General features: G+C 38.6%; 1 protein-coding gene across 4 annotated transcripts in view; it reads left to right on the top strand.

The window, feature by feature from the left end:
• The window catches only part of SMIM14 (small integral membrane protein 14), a 56,232-nt gene that overhangs the window by 18,739 nt on the left and 23,991 nt on the right, over positions 1-13,502 (top strand). For all 4 annotated transcript variants that reach the window (XM_023925339.2, XM_023925338.2, XM_086888565.1 and 1 more), the window contains one exon: positions 12,797-12,907. In XM_023925339.2, the coding sequence (XP_023781107.1) occupies positions 12,833-12,907 (75 nt within the window). In that variant the 5' untranslated portion in view covers positions 12,797-12,832. The remainder of the gene's footprint in view (positions 1-12,796; positions 12,908-13,502) is intronic.

Genomic DNA, 13,502 nt, shown 5'->3' with positions numbered 1-13,502 from the left:
GCCTCATTTGAAGTAAGACTCCTTAGCTCCTCATTATGAAGGAATACAGTTAGGGATATGAGAATGATCAGTGTGTGTTAGCTGTGTTAGTCTTCTGTTGAGAGAACAGTGGTTCTGCTAGCAGTATAGTGGAGAAATATTCCTATTCTCTTCCCTATTCCCACCACCTATTCCACACTATTGGCTGAGGCTAGGGCAAGAAAAAGGTCCCTTAGTGATGATGGATAGGGCTTTTCATGAAAGATTTGAAGATGCTTGGGGGAGCAGCCCCTGGCATGATTGAGCGATTGTGCATTTGCATTGTTGTTAATTGAACAGATATGCTTCAGAAGCTTTCCTTTAAGTGTCTAACTTGTATTTTTACAGATAATTGAAGAAATTAGTCACATTTGGGTGGGAATAGAATTACACTTGATAAAAGTTTTCCTCATTAAGATTAGTTCTGATTCTTCTGCAGCTTTGCATGCATTAAAAACCATGGCTTTCTGGAGCTAAATATACTTTTGTTCTTATTTCATAAAGCTTCTAGACAAATGTCAGATCCAAACCACTGAGTGTTCCTCAGAAAAGAAAAATTTTTATCAGGAACAAACCCAGAAAAGCTGGACAAAAATGTAGCACCAACCATTCACATTACATAAGCAGCTGCAATGCTCATTTACTTTATCTGTTGAATCTTTGTCAAATGCAGACCTCTCGTATCAGAGCTTTGGTCTTTTTTGTTCATATGTTCACATGTGTATGTTCATATATTTCCCATTAGTTAATCATAAAATCTTTATTTTTAGCAGAGCCATATTTTTAGACAACTTAATAAAATAACTTATGTCTTTTTCACACATTAAGAAGTTATTAAGGGGAAAAAACAGCTGTCTGAATGAAATGACATGAAGGTGTGAAGAAAAGTTTGGGTTAGCTCTTCAAACAGTTGAACTAAATGAAGAGTGAAAGAAAGCTTCCTGGTATGAGCAGCCGTAGTTTAAAAAGAATTCCAGTGCAAGAGATTACAGTGTTGTTGGGGGTTCCTCGCCCTGGTATCGAGATGAGACTGATCAGATGTGATCCATAATTAAGAACCCAAATTTGAAAATACTAGGTAAACACTTTATCACAGAGAGTTCTGTGAAATGTAGAAATATTATATTTCTTATGTAAAAGAGACATTTTTGAGCCGTGGAGATTGTCAGACAATTAAGCTTCAAATTTGTATGTAGAACAGAAGTGTCTAAAGATACATTATTTTCTGTGTGAAAACAGTGGAGCCACAGGTAAGATATGTATGTGTTGCAAACTAATCCTGATCTTGTGAAATAGTACCATAGATTTTTGTTGTGCCAATTAATAAAATGGATTTAAAAATCTGTTGCTAGTAGGTGCAGAGGAGAGTTGTGTAATTTGCATTTACACTTTCCTTTTGATAATCTAAACTAGTCTGTGAGTCTGCTGAATTAGATTGATGATATTCTCTGGTTAAAACTGGGTCATCTGTTAGCTAAACATATGTAAATAACCAAGTCCAGAAATCCTGTTAATTGCTAAGGATTCCCTCTGGTGTAAATACTGATTTAAAAAATTTCTAATTGATAAGCTTCAAATTGTTTACTGCAGGTATGTAAGAAACCTGATTCAACTTCTATTTAAGTTGAAGACAGGCACCAGCTAGCTTCAGATAAAATGTGATCTGGCCTAAAGGGGTTAGGAGTAGGGCTGCCAGGGAATAGAGCTGCTTTCATCTGAAAATTGAAAATCCTGCTATCTTTCTCAGCATGCTGCTACCCTGTTAAATCTGTTTGCTCAGTGGCAAGTTATTAGAAACATATGTCATCCCTGGAGAAAAAAATAATGAAAGTATTCCAAAGAATTTCAGTATAATTTTGTGTTTGTATGTGATCAGAGTTACATTAAGGATTTAGTAAGGTATTTTGTAATGTAAACAATTGTACTCTTAATATACTAGTATAAAAAAGCTTCATAATTTAGGGCTGCATTTGCTGCCTCAATATGGTGGAAAAAGTTCCATTTTTATTTGTTTTGAAACTATGTTTTTTGTAAAGGAGTGAATAAGAGACTTTTTTTCACATTTAATTTTGCAAAGAGATAAAATTTCTAAAAATTTCTGAATGATTAACAGTTAAAGAAATCTAATTCGAATTAATGAGTTACTGCAGGCCACCTGAGCTGCAGTAACTGCCTGGTTGCTCCTGGTTAGCTCAGGGCCACTCTGGCATGTCTCATCGTAACCTTTTTCTTCTACAGACTCAGCAAAGTTGTGTTTCAATGGCCAAAACCAGCACAATAGGTTATATAGTTTCTTATAGAAGCACACTTTTTTAGTACTTTTAAAAGTAAATTATTAGTTTTGTATTGTTAAGCCCAAAACTCTTGGGTGGGGTAATAACCTGCAAAGTCAGTTCCCTTTTCTAATTCCCTGTGAGGCTTGTGTGAGATCCTCACCTCTGCCATCTTCCATCTGCAAGAGTACTCTTCATTCTTCCTTCCCTGCAAAAGCAGCTCTGCCCCTTGGAAGGTGTGCTTCTCTTCCGTGTGTAGCCACTTGCTCAGAATCTGGCTTGCCAAAGCAGCACAAGCCTTTGGCCCTGGTTGGCATGGCACAGCATGGGTGTCCTTGCAGGGCTGGTGCAGAAGTGCTTCCAGCAGGGTTTTCAGGCTTAATATGTGTTGCTTCCTGCAGCAGTGTATCACTCGTACAGCTGCAGGAATGCTGAATTTGGGAGATTGGCAATTGTTTGGGAATGGGAAGAGGAACGTCAGCAAGCAGTGAGGCAGTCTGTAATGCTGGAGACACTAACCAAAAGCAGGAGAGTGATCTAATATGACCAGGTTTTCTATTTAGTATTGAAGTGGAAGAACCATGAAAGTCAGTGAGAACTCTTGCCTTACTCAAGACCACAGAAGAGGGCTCCCAGTTTGCTCTGTAAACTGGTTGAAATACAATGTGTTAGTAATTTTACAGAGGATAGCTCACCTTTTTGCATAAGCATGTGTGAAATAAAATTAATAGCCATTAGTTACAAAGTGCAGTCGGAATAACTTTGTTGTCCTAAAAGTTTCCTACACTAGAAGAAGCTGAAGCATTTACTTGACAGAAAGAGGGTATTATTCTTGGACACTGTTCTGTATCATTGACCTCTTCTCTTAATTTGTTTTCATATTCTGAGAGCTTTCTTTCAGAAAAATGTCATAATTTTAACAAAAGGATGACCAAAGCTGACAGCTGGAGTTTGGTAATAATATTCTGTATCAAATATCAGTAAATTAATTCTAAAATAGCTGAACTGCTTTTTTGGTCCATGACTGTATGTGCATAATTAGCTCCTTTTCAAGTGTTGCCCAGAGGAAATGTTGAGCCACCTGCATGGGAATAAGTAAATAGCTTTTTCTTTAATCTTGATGGATCTTACTTAGCTCCTTTAGGGAATTCAGTTTTGGTCACTGACATCAGCCTTATTGCCTTTAAATCATGAAATCTCTTTGTTCTTACATACTGGGGGTCTGACCGTGGAAGAGGTGGAGGGAAACAGTACTGAACAATACTGAAAAAGTACTGAGGAGTTTCAGTGTGTGGATTCTTGTCCTCTGAGAGTTGTACTTGACACTGACAAGACTTAACTACGCTGAAAGAAGCATCTGTATAATCTTCTGTATTTCCCTTATATGCCATTCTGTGTTGAGCTGATGCACCTCAGCATATCTGTAACCTTGGTTAGCCCAGCCAAAAAACAGTAAGTTTCCTTCCAGGTTCTTTTTAGATCCTGCCACTCTTTGAAGGGGTGTGAACTTTTTCACATACTTCAGTTTGAGAAGGGTTGTGATGCTTGGCTGTGAAAGGGCTTTGACCATAATTATAAGTAGCTGAAGTTTTTATGCTCTGATTCCTGCTTCTAGATTCCTGCTCTAGATGCTGGCACTGTTGTTGGCAGATTGGCTCAGAAGAATATCCTGCCCCGCTCAGAGCAACTCCAAATGTCCACCTTTTCCAAATTTTCACCTTCAGGGTGAAAATGTTAGCAACCCAGCAATGCTCAGAATATTGTGGTGGTCACACAGTAGTGGAGTTGTGCTGTGAAGACAAGGGATGTATCAGTGCTCTAGTAGTCATGTAAGACCACCAGAAAAAAACTCAGAGAGACCTTTACCACTTATTTCTCAGCTTTAAGTCTGTGCCCTGCTCAAAAGCTCCTTCTCTGATTTCAGATGTCAGTAGTATCCTTCAGTGGCTTGTTGAACATTTCTTAGTTTCTTTGGCTTTGTCCTATTTTTAAGGAGTAGTTTTGTATTATGTTTGCATCTTTAAGAAACACCAGATGAATGGCACTGGAAAATTAATTCATTGTTTACTTACAAGGTGATTTGTGGGGCAGTAGCAAAGTTATCCAACTAGTATGCCTTGAGCAGGATGTGGCTGTGTGAGCATTTCTCTTGTGGAGCACCTACTGGGGTCTCTAGCTCCTACTTGACCAGTATCAGTCAACTTGGTTGAATCCAACAAGAACTCCACCAGCTGCCTCCATCTGTGTGTGTGTGGGTAAGCACTGACTTTTCTGCGAGGAAGGGAATTGGCTTAGCTCAATCTACACTGAAGAGTTCATCTTAGATCTTGATAATTATCCTGAGAAAAAATAGTAATGCAAAAATAAACATTTGCCAACTCATTAGGCTACAGCTGGAAGCCCAGGGAGACATGCTGATGCTTTCAAGTACAAAACCAGCTACTCTCCTCCCACCCCCTGGAATTATAAGGAGAGTGGAGACGATTGCTTTATACTGTGAAAGTGTTAGTATGCCTAGGAACCCACTTTGGAATCAGCCATCGAAATCATTGCAGCTCTTCTTCCTAGAAGAGCTAAATGGGGGATCTGAACTGGGACAATTAATTGAAAAAAACTGTAATTGGAGCCACATTTACTGTGGCAGCTCTCCTCTGGCAGGACCCACATTCATAACCTGCTGTTTTGCTTTTGCTGCCCAGTTAGCCAGTTGGTGTTCTTTTGTCCTGAAAATTCAGTTTCATGCCCAGGAGGAGGCCTGGTAGAAAAAAATCATCAGTAGTTCTCTAGAGATCTGTGGTCATGTAGAACTACTAGATCCTGGTGCACTAAATCTGATGAGAGTCATAGTATTTGTTCCAGTAAAAATAGGGTGCAGCTGTGAGAGAGATGATGAGAGCTTCTCTTGGGTTATTAATAAAAGAGATTAAAAATCAACATTATAAAAAAGCCAAATATAATGTTGCCATGTTTCAAACTTTAGTTCTATGAGGGAATATTTACTTGAAGTATCTAAATTACAGTAATAGAGGAGAACGGATTCTTGGAATGTTTTAATTAGTATCAATTTGTATACAAGATTCTTCTTTACAGAAGCTATATTTAGCCTTGTTTGAACAGAGGAAGTTGCTTTGTAAAGGAAGTTTTCCTAGAAAACTTAAAGCTTATTTTTGCTAGTTTTATAACCCCAACAATTTAAAACTTTTTTTATAAAAAATGAAGACCACCTCCACTGGTTACTTATGCCAGGCCCTTGGCTTCTGGATTAATTTTGATTTAGTGTGGCATCTTTGTCTTTAGTGCAGGTTCTATTGCCTTAGAGTCATGCCCCTGTTAACTTCAGACAGAATAGCTTTTATTTATTTTAAAGTATTGCTTATTTTTCTCTTCAGTTTTCTCCTTGTTCTCACAGTTCCTTTTGTGAACTTTCTTCCATATTCAACTACTAATTCCTTGCACTGTCCTGTAGTTTTATCTAGTGTTTAGTTTGCCTTCCTTTGCTTTTTTATGGCTCCGCTACCATTTTTGCCTTGTTTCTCCTTTATACTGCTGTGGTGATAAGAAATGTGTTGCATTTTTGGTAGTAGCAATTTAACTAGAAATTTCACAAAGGTATGTGCTGGTAAGATCAGCCAGTCCTATGTACACATACATCTGTTTGGCTTTTTAAAGAGATAACCCCAAAATCCATGAGTTATTTTCCTTGTCTATGCGTCCAGTCCAGTCTGAAGAAACATATGAAGCGGAAATCAGTGGATAAAATTCCCTGCCCTAACTCATGAAGTTTAGCTGTACAACTGAAATAATGGGAAGTTAAATAATAGGCTAGTGATTTGGATGTAGGTAGTTCATCAGAAGAGTAACAAAACACTTGGGGTTCTGTGTAAGGGTAGAAGGTACATGAAGTACAAATACTATAAAAAAGATGTAAATCAACAGGAAAAGGCATTATTTAATAAGTACGGAAAATTCTGAGTTTGGGATTCACGGTTTTGGAATATTTTGGCTTCACTTGATTGGTCACCAGTAAACAGTGTTATCCTACTGCATATACCTTTATCTGTTATTTTACTGTACAACTAACAGATGTCTGGTTGGACTCTGTATGAATAGGCAGGGTTCAGTGGGTCCACTCCCTAGAAGAAGCAAGATTAGACACAGATTTTGGATTAACCAATTGTACCCAGAGGCATTTTGAAATGCCCAGTAATGAGTCAGCTGGGGTCCCAGTTGCTTGTTGAGTGTTCGCAGTATCTAGGGGGACAGGGTGGCCAAGAAGGAGAAGAGATTCCTATAAAAGCAGTGATCAGGAATTTTAGGAGGAGCTTGTCATACCAGTGTCTTCCTGCTTGAAGCAAATTTTCACTCCCCTAGTTAATGGATACTATGGTCACACAGTCCCAGTGCCTGGTAGTTTCTCTGGGACAGGACTTGATGTCCAGGATTGTAAGGGTACTATGCTATATGAGGACAATGTACAGGATGTTTTAGATTCTAGAAGAAAATATTTGGAGGTCATTTGGAGATGGGAAAGATTATACAAAAGAACCAAACTTGGAGCATGCTGTGAATAGAATTACAAAAAGGGTCAGGTATTGTAAGAAGACACAGATATTAGTATGGCTTAAATGCTGTAAAAAGGCAAGGGAACACATAATTTTTAAGGAAACCTGTATAATTTAGTACATAATGAGAGGCTTTTCACCTCTGACAGCAAGATAAAAATGAGCTTTTTATCTTTGGGGCAGTAATCATTCATGATTTGTGTATGACTTTTGCTATTTTAGCCCTTTATAATTTTTTAAAATGCCTGCAAGAGGCACAGCAATTAATTTGCTCTTTTTTCTGTAATTTTATTTTAAATTTGATACATACTTTCATTTGTTCTGCCACATTTCTCCCAAATTGATCTGGGAAGCAAAATTAACTTGATGACTTCTTAGAGGTATTTGACAATTGTGTTCCAAAAACACAAAATTACAAAAGTTTGCTGAAAAACAGTAGCAAGGATCTGAATAGGATTTTTGTTTCTCTTTAAAGTAATGAGGGAAGATTCTGTTACTTGCCTGCTGTCCCATGTGGTATTTTTGCTCCCAAGGATTTTTTACCTTCAGTCTTGAGGAAAATAGCAATACAGTGAAAATAGTTCTTACCAGGAGAATCTTCAGACATTGTATTTATCATGTTTGCGGTAGTCTACATTTTAAGTGCCTGGATCCAGGAAAGGAAAGAGTAAATGAGCGTTATGTTTTAATGCTGAAGATGCCTGGTTTAGTCCATGATAAATCTGTAGTAACTGATTTATATATCATATAAAGCGTTTCTTCAAATACTGGAGTGATAAATATTTTTACACAGTCTTTTGTACCAAGAAGTAGAAATGACCAATGTGTACACTTTGACCATCTTGCTAATCAGCATCATATTAGAATCACATTGGAGAGCATCTAGGACATGGAAAATGGGCAAAAATTCTTGTTTGCCTTCATGATAGAAAGGAATCAAGTTTTGGAATTATTACAGCAGAGCAAGGCAGAGCATAATTTCTGTCTCCAAGAGCTCACCAGCTGCATGCTATTTACTCAGGTGTTGCAGGATTGGGAAATAATATATAGTCATTGCAGTAATTCAAAATACGGAACAGTCTCCAGGGACAACCCCCCCACACCCCCCCCAAGCCAGATTGTAGCCATAAAGATTGTGGGTTTGATAGTAGGATGTATAAAATATAACACACTGCTGTAGGGCTGGGAGTGGGGAAGATAATAAAAGAAACAATTTACAATAGTTACTATAACTGAGAATACTATTTTTTAAATCATAAGAGACTAGAAATATTTTCCATATGGCTTCACTGGCTACAATTTTAAATAGATACTCAAAAAGTAATAAGGGGGTTTTATTTCTGACTTAAATCATCAGAGACCATCCTCCACTTTATTCCTGAATTACAGTAATTCAAACTCTTGACCACAGTATTTTAATTTCAGCAGTTCTATTTATGATTACCTCTGTGGGCCTCTTTACACTGACATGTTCATATTGAGTCTCTGATGGTACATCATATTTGTCCATGTTTACTAATTCTCTCCTCTATTATGCTGTCTATCAGTTTGCTAGTCTGGAGGCCATAGATCTCTTCTCAGCTGTTATCATAGAGAGTTTTGGCGTATTTACTGACTATGTCTTCCAGCCCTTTGTAAAACCTCTGATTTAAATACTGTGCTAGCAGTAATATGGCCAACCCAAAATATGGTAATTTTGAGTTGAGTAAAAGTCACTGCTAGTCAGAGGACTTGCAGGGATTTCACATCATAGCCTTACCAATTGCTCCGATCCGACTAACTGATATAAACCAAGTCTATCAACTCCAAGGAAAACAAGGAGATGATAAACAGAAAAACATACAGGAAAAAGTAAGTAAAAGAAAACTACAACATTTTCTTTCTTTATCCAAGTCAGGAAGAACAGAATAGAGTACATACTTCAATTTTCTGTGATAGTTTGTATGTAGAATGACTGTATTTGCAAAAGGTGGAGAGCTTGTGTGACTCACAGCAAAGAGGTCAGAGCTGAGCAGAACAAGTTAGCTGCTGACGTGAGATCAGACAATTGCAAATACCCGGAGGCAGGCAGGAAGCACACTGCAATTCTGGAACAGGATTTTGATACAAACAGGCTGCCTAAGGAGCCAAGAAATCCTGCTTTGTGGTATATAAAAATACTAGTCTATTATTCTTATGGTCACAAAATGCTAATAATCCTTAAGATCTGATTACAGAGTACTTTATGCATTTAAAGTGTGATACAAATAACACAGTTAAGTCAAGAATATTTTAAAGAGAAATAAAGACATGAGGGTATAATTTTGCAAGTGAAAATCATCATATAGCATAGAGTGTTTCTCTCTTCTTTATAACTGGGCAGACATGTATAAAATCTCTGTTTCCTTCAGTTTTGGCAAAAAAATAATTGCACAAAGGAGAATTGTTTACCTGGATTATAGGCATTAAAATAACCCAATTTTAGCATCTTTTTTTAGGGGAAAACCTACTGCCTGTTCTCAAAAAACATGGTCAATCTTTGTTTCTTTGCCAATGAAAGAGTTTGTTTTAGGCTTAGAGGAAAGAAAGGATGATTAATTTCAGCATTATGTGAAGGTGGGAAAGCTTGTAAGAGGTCTTTTGTTCAAAGCTTGGATGACATTTTACTTGGTGATATGTCCTTTGCTTTCTTTAACTCATTGAGGTTGTCATGTACGGGTACCTTGGGGTAAATCCCTTCTAGCATACCTCCTCTTAAATCTATGATGTTGTATGGCAGATTAACTTTTCCCATTTATTCTTTAAACTTTTTTACTTGTATGCTCTTTAGAGAATGTTAGCCTGGTTTCATCAGTGGTGACTCTTATTTGATGTTTGGTTTTTGTGTAGTCCTCTATAATATAAACACTTGTCTGTTAATTGCTGTGACATTACTATATGTTACTGACCCCTAAATTATTTCAAGTTACAATTAACTATTTTTTTGCACCTTCACTTGTTCAAATACATTCTTGTGGATGTCAGCATTATATCCAGAGAAGCTATTTTGCACAATTTAGTAAGCAGTGCTTTTATCTGTTCCTTATCCTAAGATAGTTTTAGAAAGGCTTCTCTGCCTGGTGTGGTATATTACTCAGGGAGACTGTGTAGTTAAAATTTTCTTCTATTGCTATCATGTGGTTCTAATGGTTCTGAAATAATTTCATTAAAGTAAGTGTAGTAACCTTACAACAATTCTCAAAAAGAGTTATTAGATCATCTGCTCTGATCTCCTATATATTGGAGGACATTATATCTGAACTTTGGTGCTTCTGTACTTTACTCAGTGTCGGGGTTAGATTTCTTTCCTTTTGTTCCTTTTTACTTATAGAATTTTTGCCCATAAGTTGCTAGGAAACACTAACAACTGGGTGCTTAAGAAATACAAAAGAAGTGGCCAGGCTCAGGGGAGGAGGACCTCTGGTTGTATTTCTCTTATCTGGGAGTTTCTCTCCGAGGGCAGAGAGACCGGGAGAATTGGGCAGGTAAAGAACGGGGCTGGGGCGGCTGCTGGCTCTCTGTCTCTCGGAGCTGCTGCTTGGGGAAGGGAATTCCCCGCTGCCGGCGGAGCCCAGCCCTGAGCTGCTTCTTCTTCCGTGGGGGTGAGCCTCTGCTCGTGAGGGCAGCCACTGAACTGAGACCTTATTAACACCTACCTCACTAAAAGAGGGACTTTTCACCATCTGCTCGGCTGCCCGGGATCCTGAGCTCGCCTCTCCATGCCCTGCTGGGAGCCGGGCTGCCGCTGCCTCGCCCCTGCCGCATCTTCGGCGCTGCTCCGAGCTTTCGCTGCACTGTAGCCCCGCGTGCCCTGCCTGCCGAGACACCTTGCCGGCCCTGCTTGCTGCTCCCGAGAGTCCTGCAGGGGCCCGGGATCGATGTCCCAGGGGGGTTTGTGCAGCAAAGCCTCTCTCCCATCCCTTCCCGTCCCGGCCGAGCCGCCATTACCGCGTGTGGCCCGAGCCCGCACCACAGCGCCCCCTGCCGGCGCGGGGGAATCCCCGCCCCTGCCCTGTCCGGCCGGGAGCCACCAGCGCCGCTGTCGGCCGTGCCCGGAACTGCACGAGGGGAAATTGCTGCGGCCGGGAAGGGTCACCGGGTCCTGTTCTGTTTGGGGCTAATGCCAGAGCTGTGGTTGCTGTTTATTTGCGTTATTGTGCATACTAGTAAAGATCTGTTATTCCTATTCCCATATCTTTGCCTGAGAGCCCCTTAATATCAAAATTATAATAATTTGGAGGGAAGGGGTTTACATTTTCCATTCCAAGGGAGGCTTCTGCCTTCCTTAGGAGACACCTGTCTTTCAAACCAAGACACTCGGTAATCTGTATTTTACTGAAGCATATCTGAATTCAGTGAGTGGTAGGAAATCTACTGCTTCTTGGGCAGTTTGTTGCATTGATCAGTTACCCTGATGGTAAAAATGTATGTCTTGTTTTTCTTTTCTATCTGGTTAATTACAGCTTCCAGTTACTGGTTCTTAATTACCTCTTCATTGAAGACTTCAATACTTGGGCCTGGTTTTCTTTTCAAAGATACTTGTATGCTACATAATCAAGTCATCTCCCAGTCATCTTCTCACTACATAGCCAGATTATGCTTTCTTAGTATCTAGGCAAAAAAAAATTCCTCCATCATTTCAACTTTCTTCCTTCCTTTTTCAGTTTAACTTTTAAAAAGTGGAGTCCCTAGCAGGTTAAGGGCATTAATGTTCAAACTCCATAATTAAGACAAATATCTCTTTATTTTACTCTCTGGTTCTCTCCACCATGGTGAAGGTTTATTCAGAAGAATAGTAGGCATTAACAAAGGAAGGACTTCTGAAATGCATTTGCTTTTTTTCTCCCTCCAAGAGGGCAGAATGGTAGCAGTCTTATATTCTGTTGAATGAAGATGTCTTACAGACAAATAGGTTCTTCCTCTTTCTTCTAGTGACACTGAAACACAAATGCTCAGGAAGTACTTGTTTTAGGAATTGAGAGGTTGTATCTGCTCTGCGCTGCTCCATTTGTTAAGCTTTCCAGTTGTGTCATCTTAGAGCTTGAGTGCATGCAAAAGTAATGCATTCTGAATGTAGCTTTTCCTAAGTATGGTTTTGCAGAACTACCTGATATGTCCAAAGAGAGAAATCAATTCCAGATTTGACCACAAGGACAGAAATGCCTTGCAGTCTGTTGCATGGTTTGACCCTCAATTAAATAAATGAAAAGTTATTGGTAAATAGTGAACATACATTTGAAAACACCTGACATCTCTGGTATAAGTGGTTTTAGCAGGTGAATAATCTAGAATTTATTTCCTACCATGTCCATGCACAGTTTCTTTGAGCATTCTGTATTACTAAGTGATTAACCTACTTCTTTGATCTAAAATTAGTGTGCACAGCTCCATTTTTAGTGTTTATAAGTACATTCACTTTTGTACCCCTGCTGCTTGCTTTCATTATACAACAAAGATGATTGTTTCCTTTAGCAAAAAACTTACTGAGTTTTAAATTATTTTCCTGTACATTGACCTGGAGGGAGAATGCCAGCAGTTTATTAGGGTTTAGGAGTACAAGTTCCCCATACCTTTTAATTTATGTATGTACGCTTAAGAGTCCCACTATGCAGATGAGAGACAAGAATTTAATTTTTGTACTTCGTGTTTGTTAGGATGTATTCATTTTGGTATGTGAGAAAACCCAGGGGAGACACACACAGTCTTGCAAAAAAAATTTGTGTGACACTGTTTTCAGCAACATCGAAATGCAACTACACATACCAGACTTCTTCATTCATACTGCCAAAGGAATAATAGGATTACCCTGCTTTGTTTTGCTTTTTCACCCTGGCATTAAATGAACTGAAACTTGATGTGTGAGTTTCTGGAAAATAAGGTCAGTTGAAAAAGAGTTCATTGTCCTTTCATTCTTGTTCTTTTTAGGTGTTCACAAACAAGTTCAGGTTTATCCAGAGAGCCATGGCAGAAGGTGGATTTGATCCCTGTGAATGCATTTGCTCGCATGAACATGCAATGAGAAGACTGATTAATCTGGTAAGGATAACATGAGGATATTTGGAGGGGTGTTTATTCAGACATTACCTCAGCTCTTGCAGATTTACAGTTAGTGGTGCTTTTGATTCTGTTTATTCAGTAGCATGTACAGTTAGAATCTGTGTATCCAGCTTTCTGATGAGCTTTTGAATAGTCATTACAAATTACAGCTTTCTGTTTATTTCCCAGAGCTGCATTTTGACAGCATTGACACTGTTTCTGTGGAAGTATTTTTTTATATACCTTTTTTCCAGTCTGCATAAAACCAAAGAAACTACCCAGCAAAGTCTTTGTGGTCAAGGTAATTCCACACATATGAAGTTGCACATACTCACATGGCAAAATAATGATGTCTAAATTTTTTAAATTACTCTCTAAAAAGTTCTGAAGTTGAGAATCCAGTGATTCTGAGTTTTGAATTCTGTTTCTTGTGATGTCACTGATAGGTTGAGCAACTTCAAGCAAGTTATGTACATTGCCCTAACTGTGACCTGTTAAATAGCTATGTTTCTTTCTGTATTGAACTTAGTTCAATGTTTTTTGAAAAAATAAACTACAAAGTGCTTATTTTTTTTTTTCCTAAGTATATATTTTT

The sequence above is a fragment of the Cyanistes caeruleus genome, chromosome 5 (genome assembly GCF_971803275.1).
Source record: "Cyanistes caeruleus chromosome 5, bCyaCae1.hap1.1, whole genome shotgun sequence".
Classification (NCBI taxonomy): Eukaryota; Metazoa; Chordata; class Aves; order Passeriformes; family Paridae; genus Cyanistes; species Cyanistes caeruleus.
This window is presented reverse-complemented; position numbering and strand designations above follow the sequence as displayed.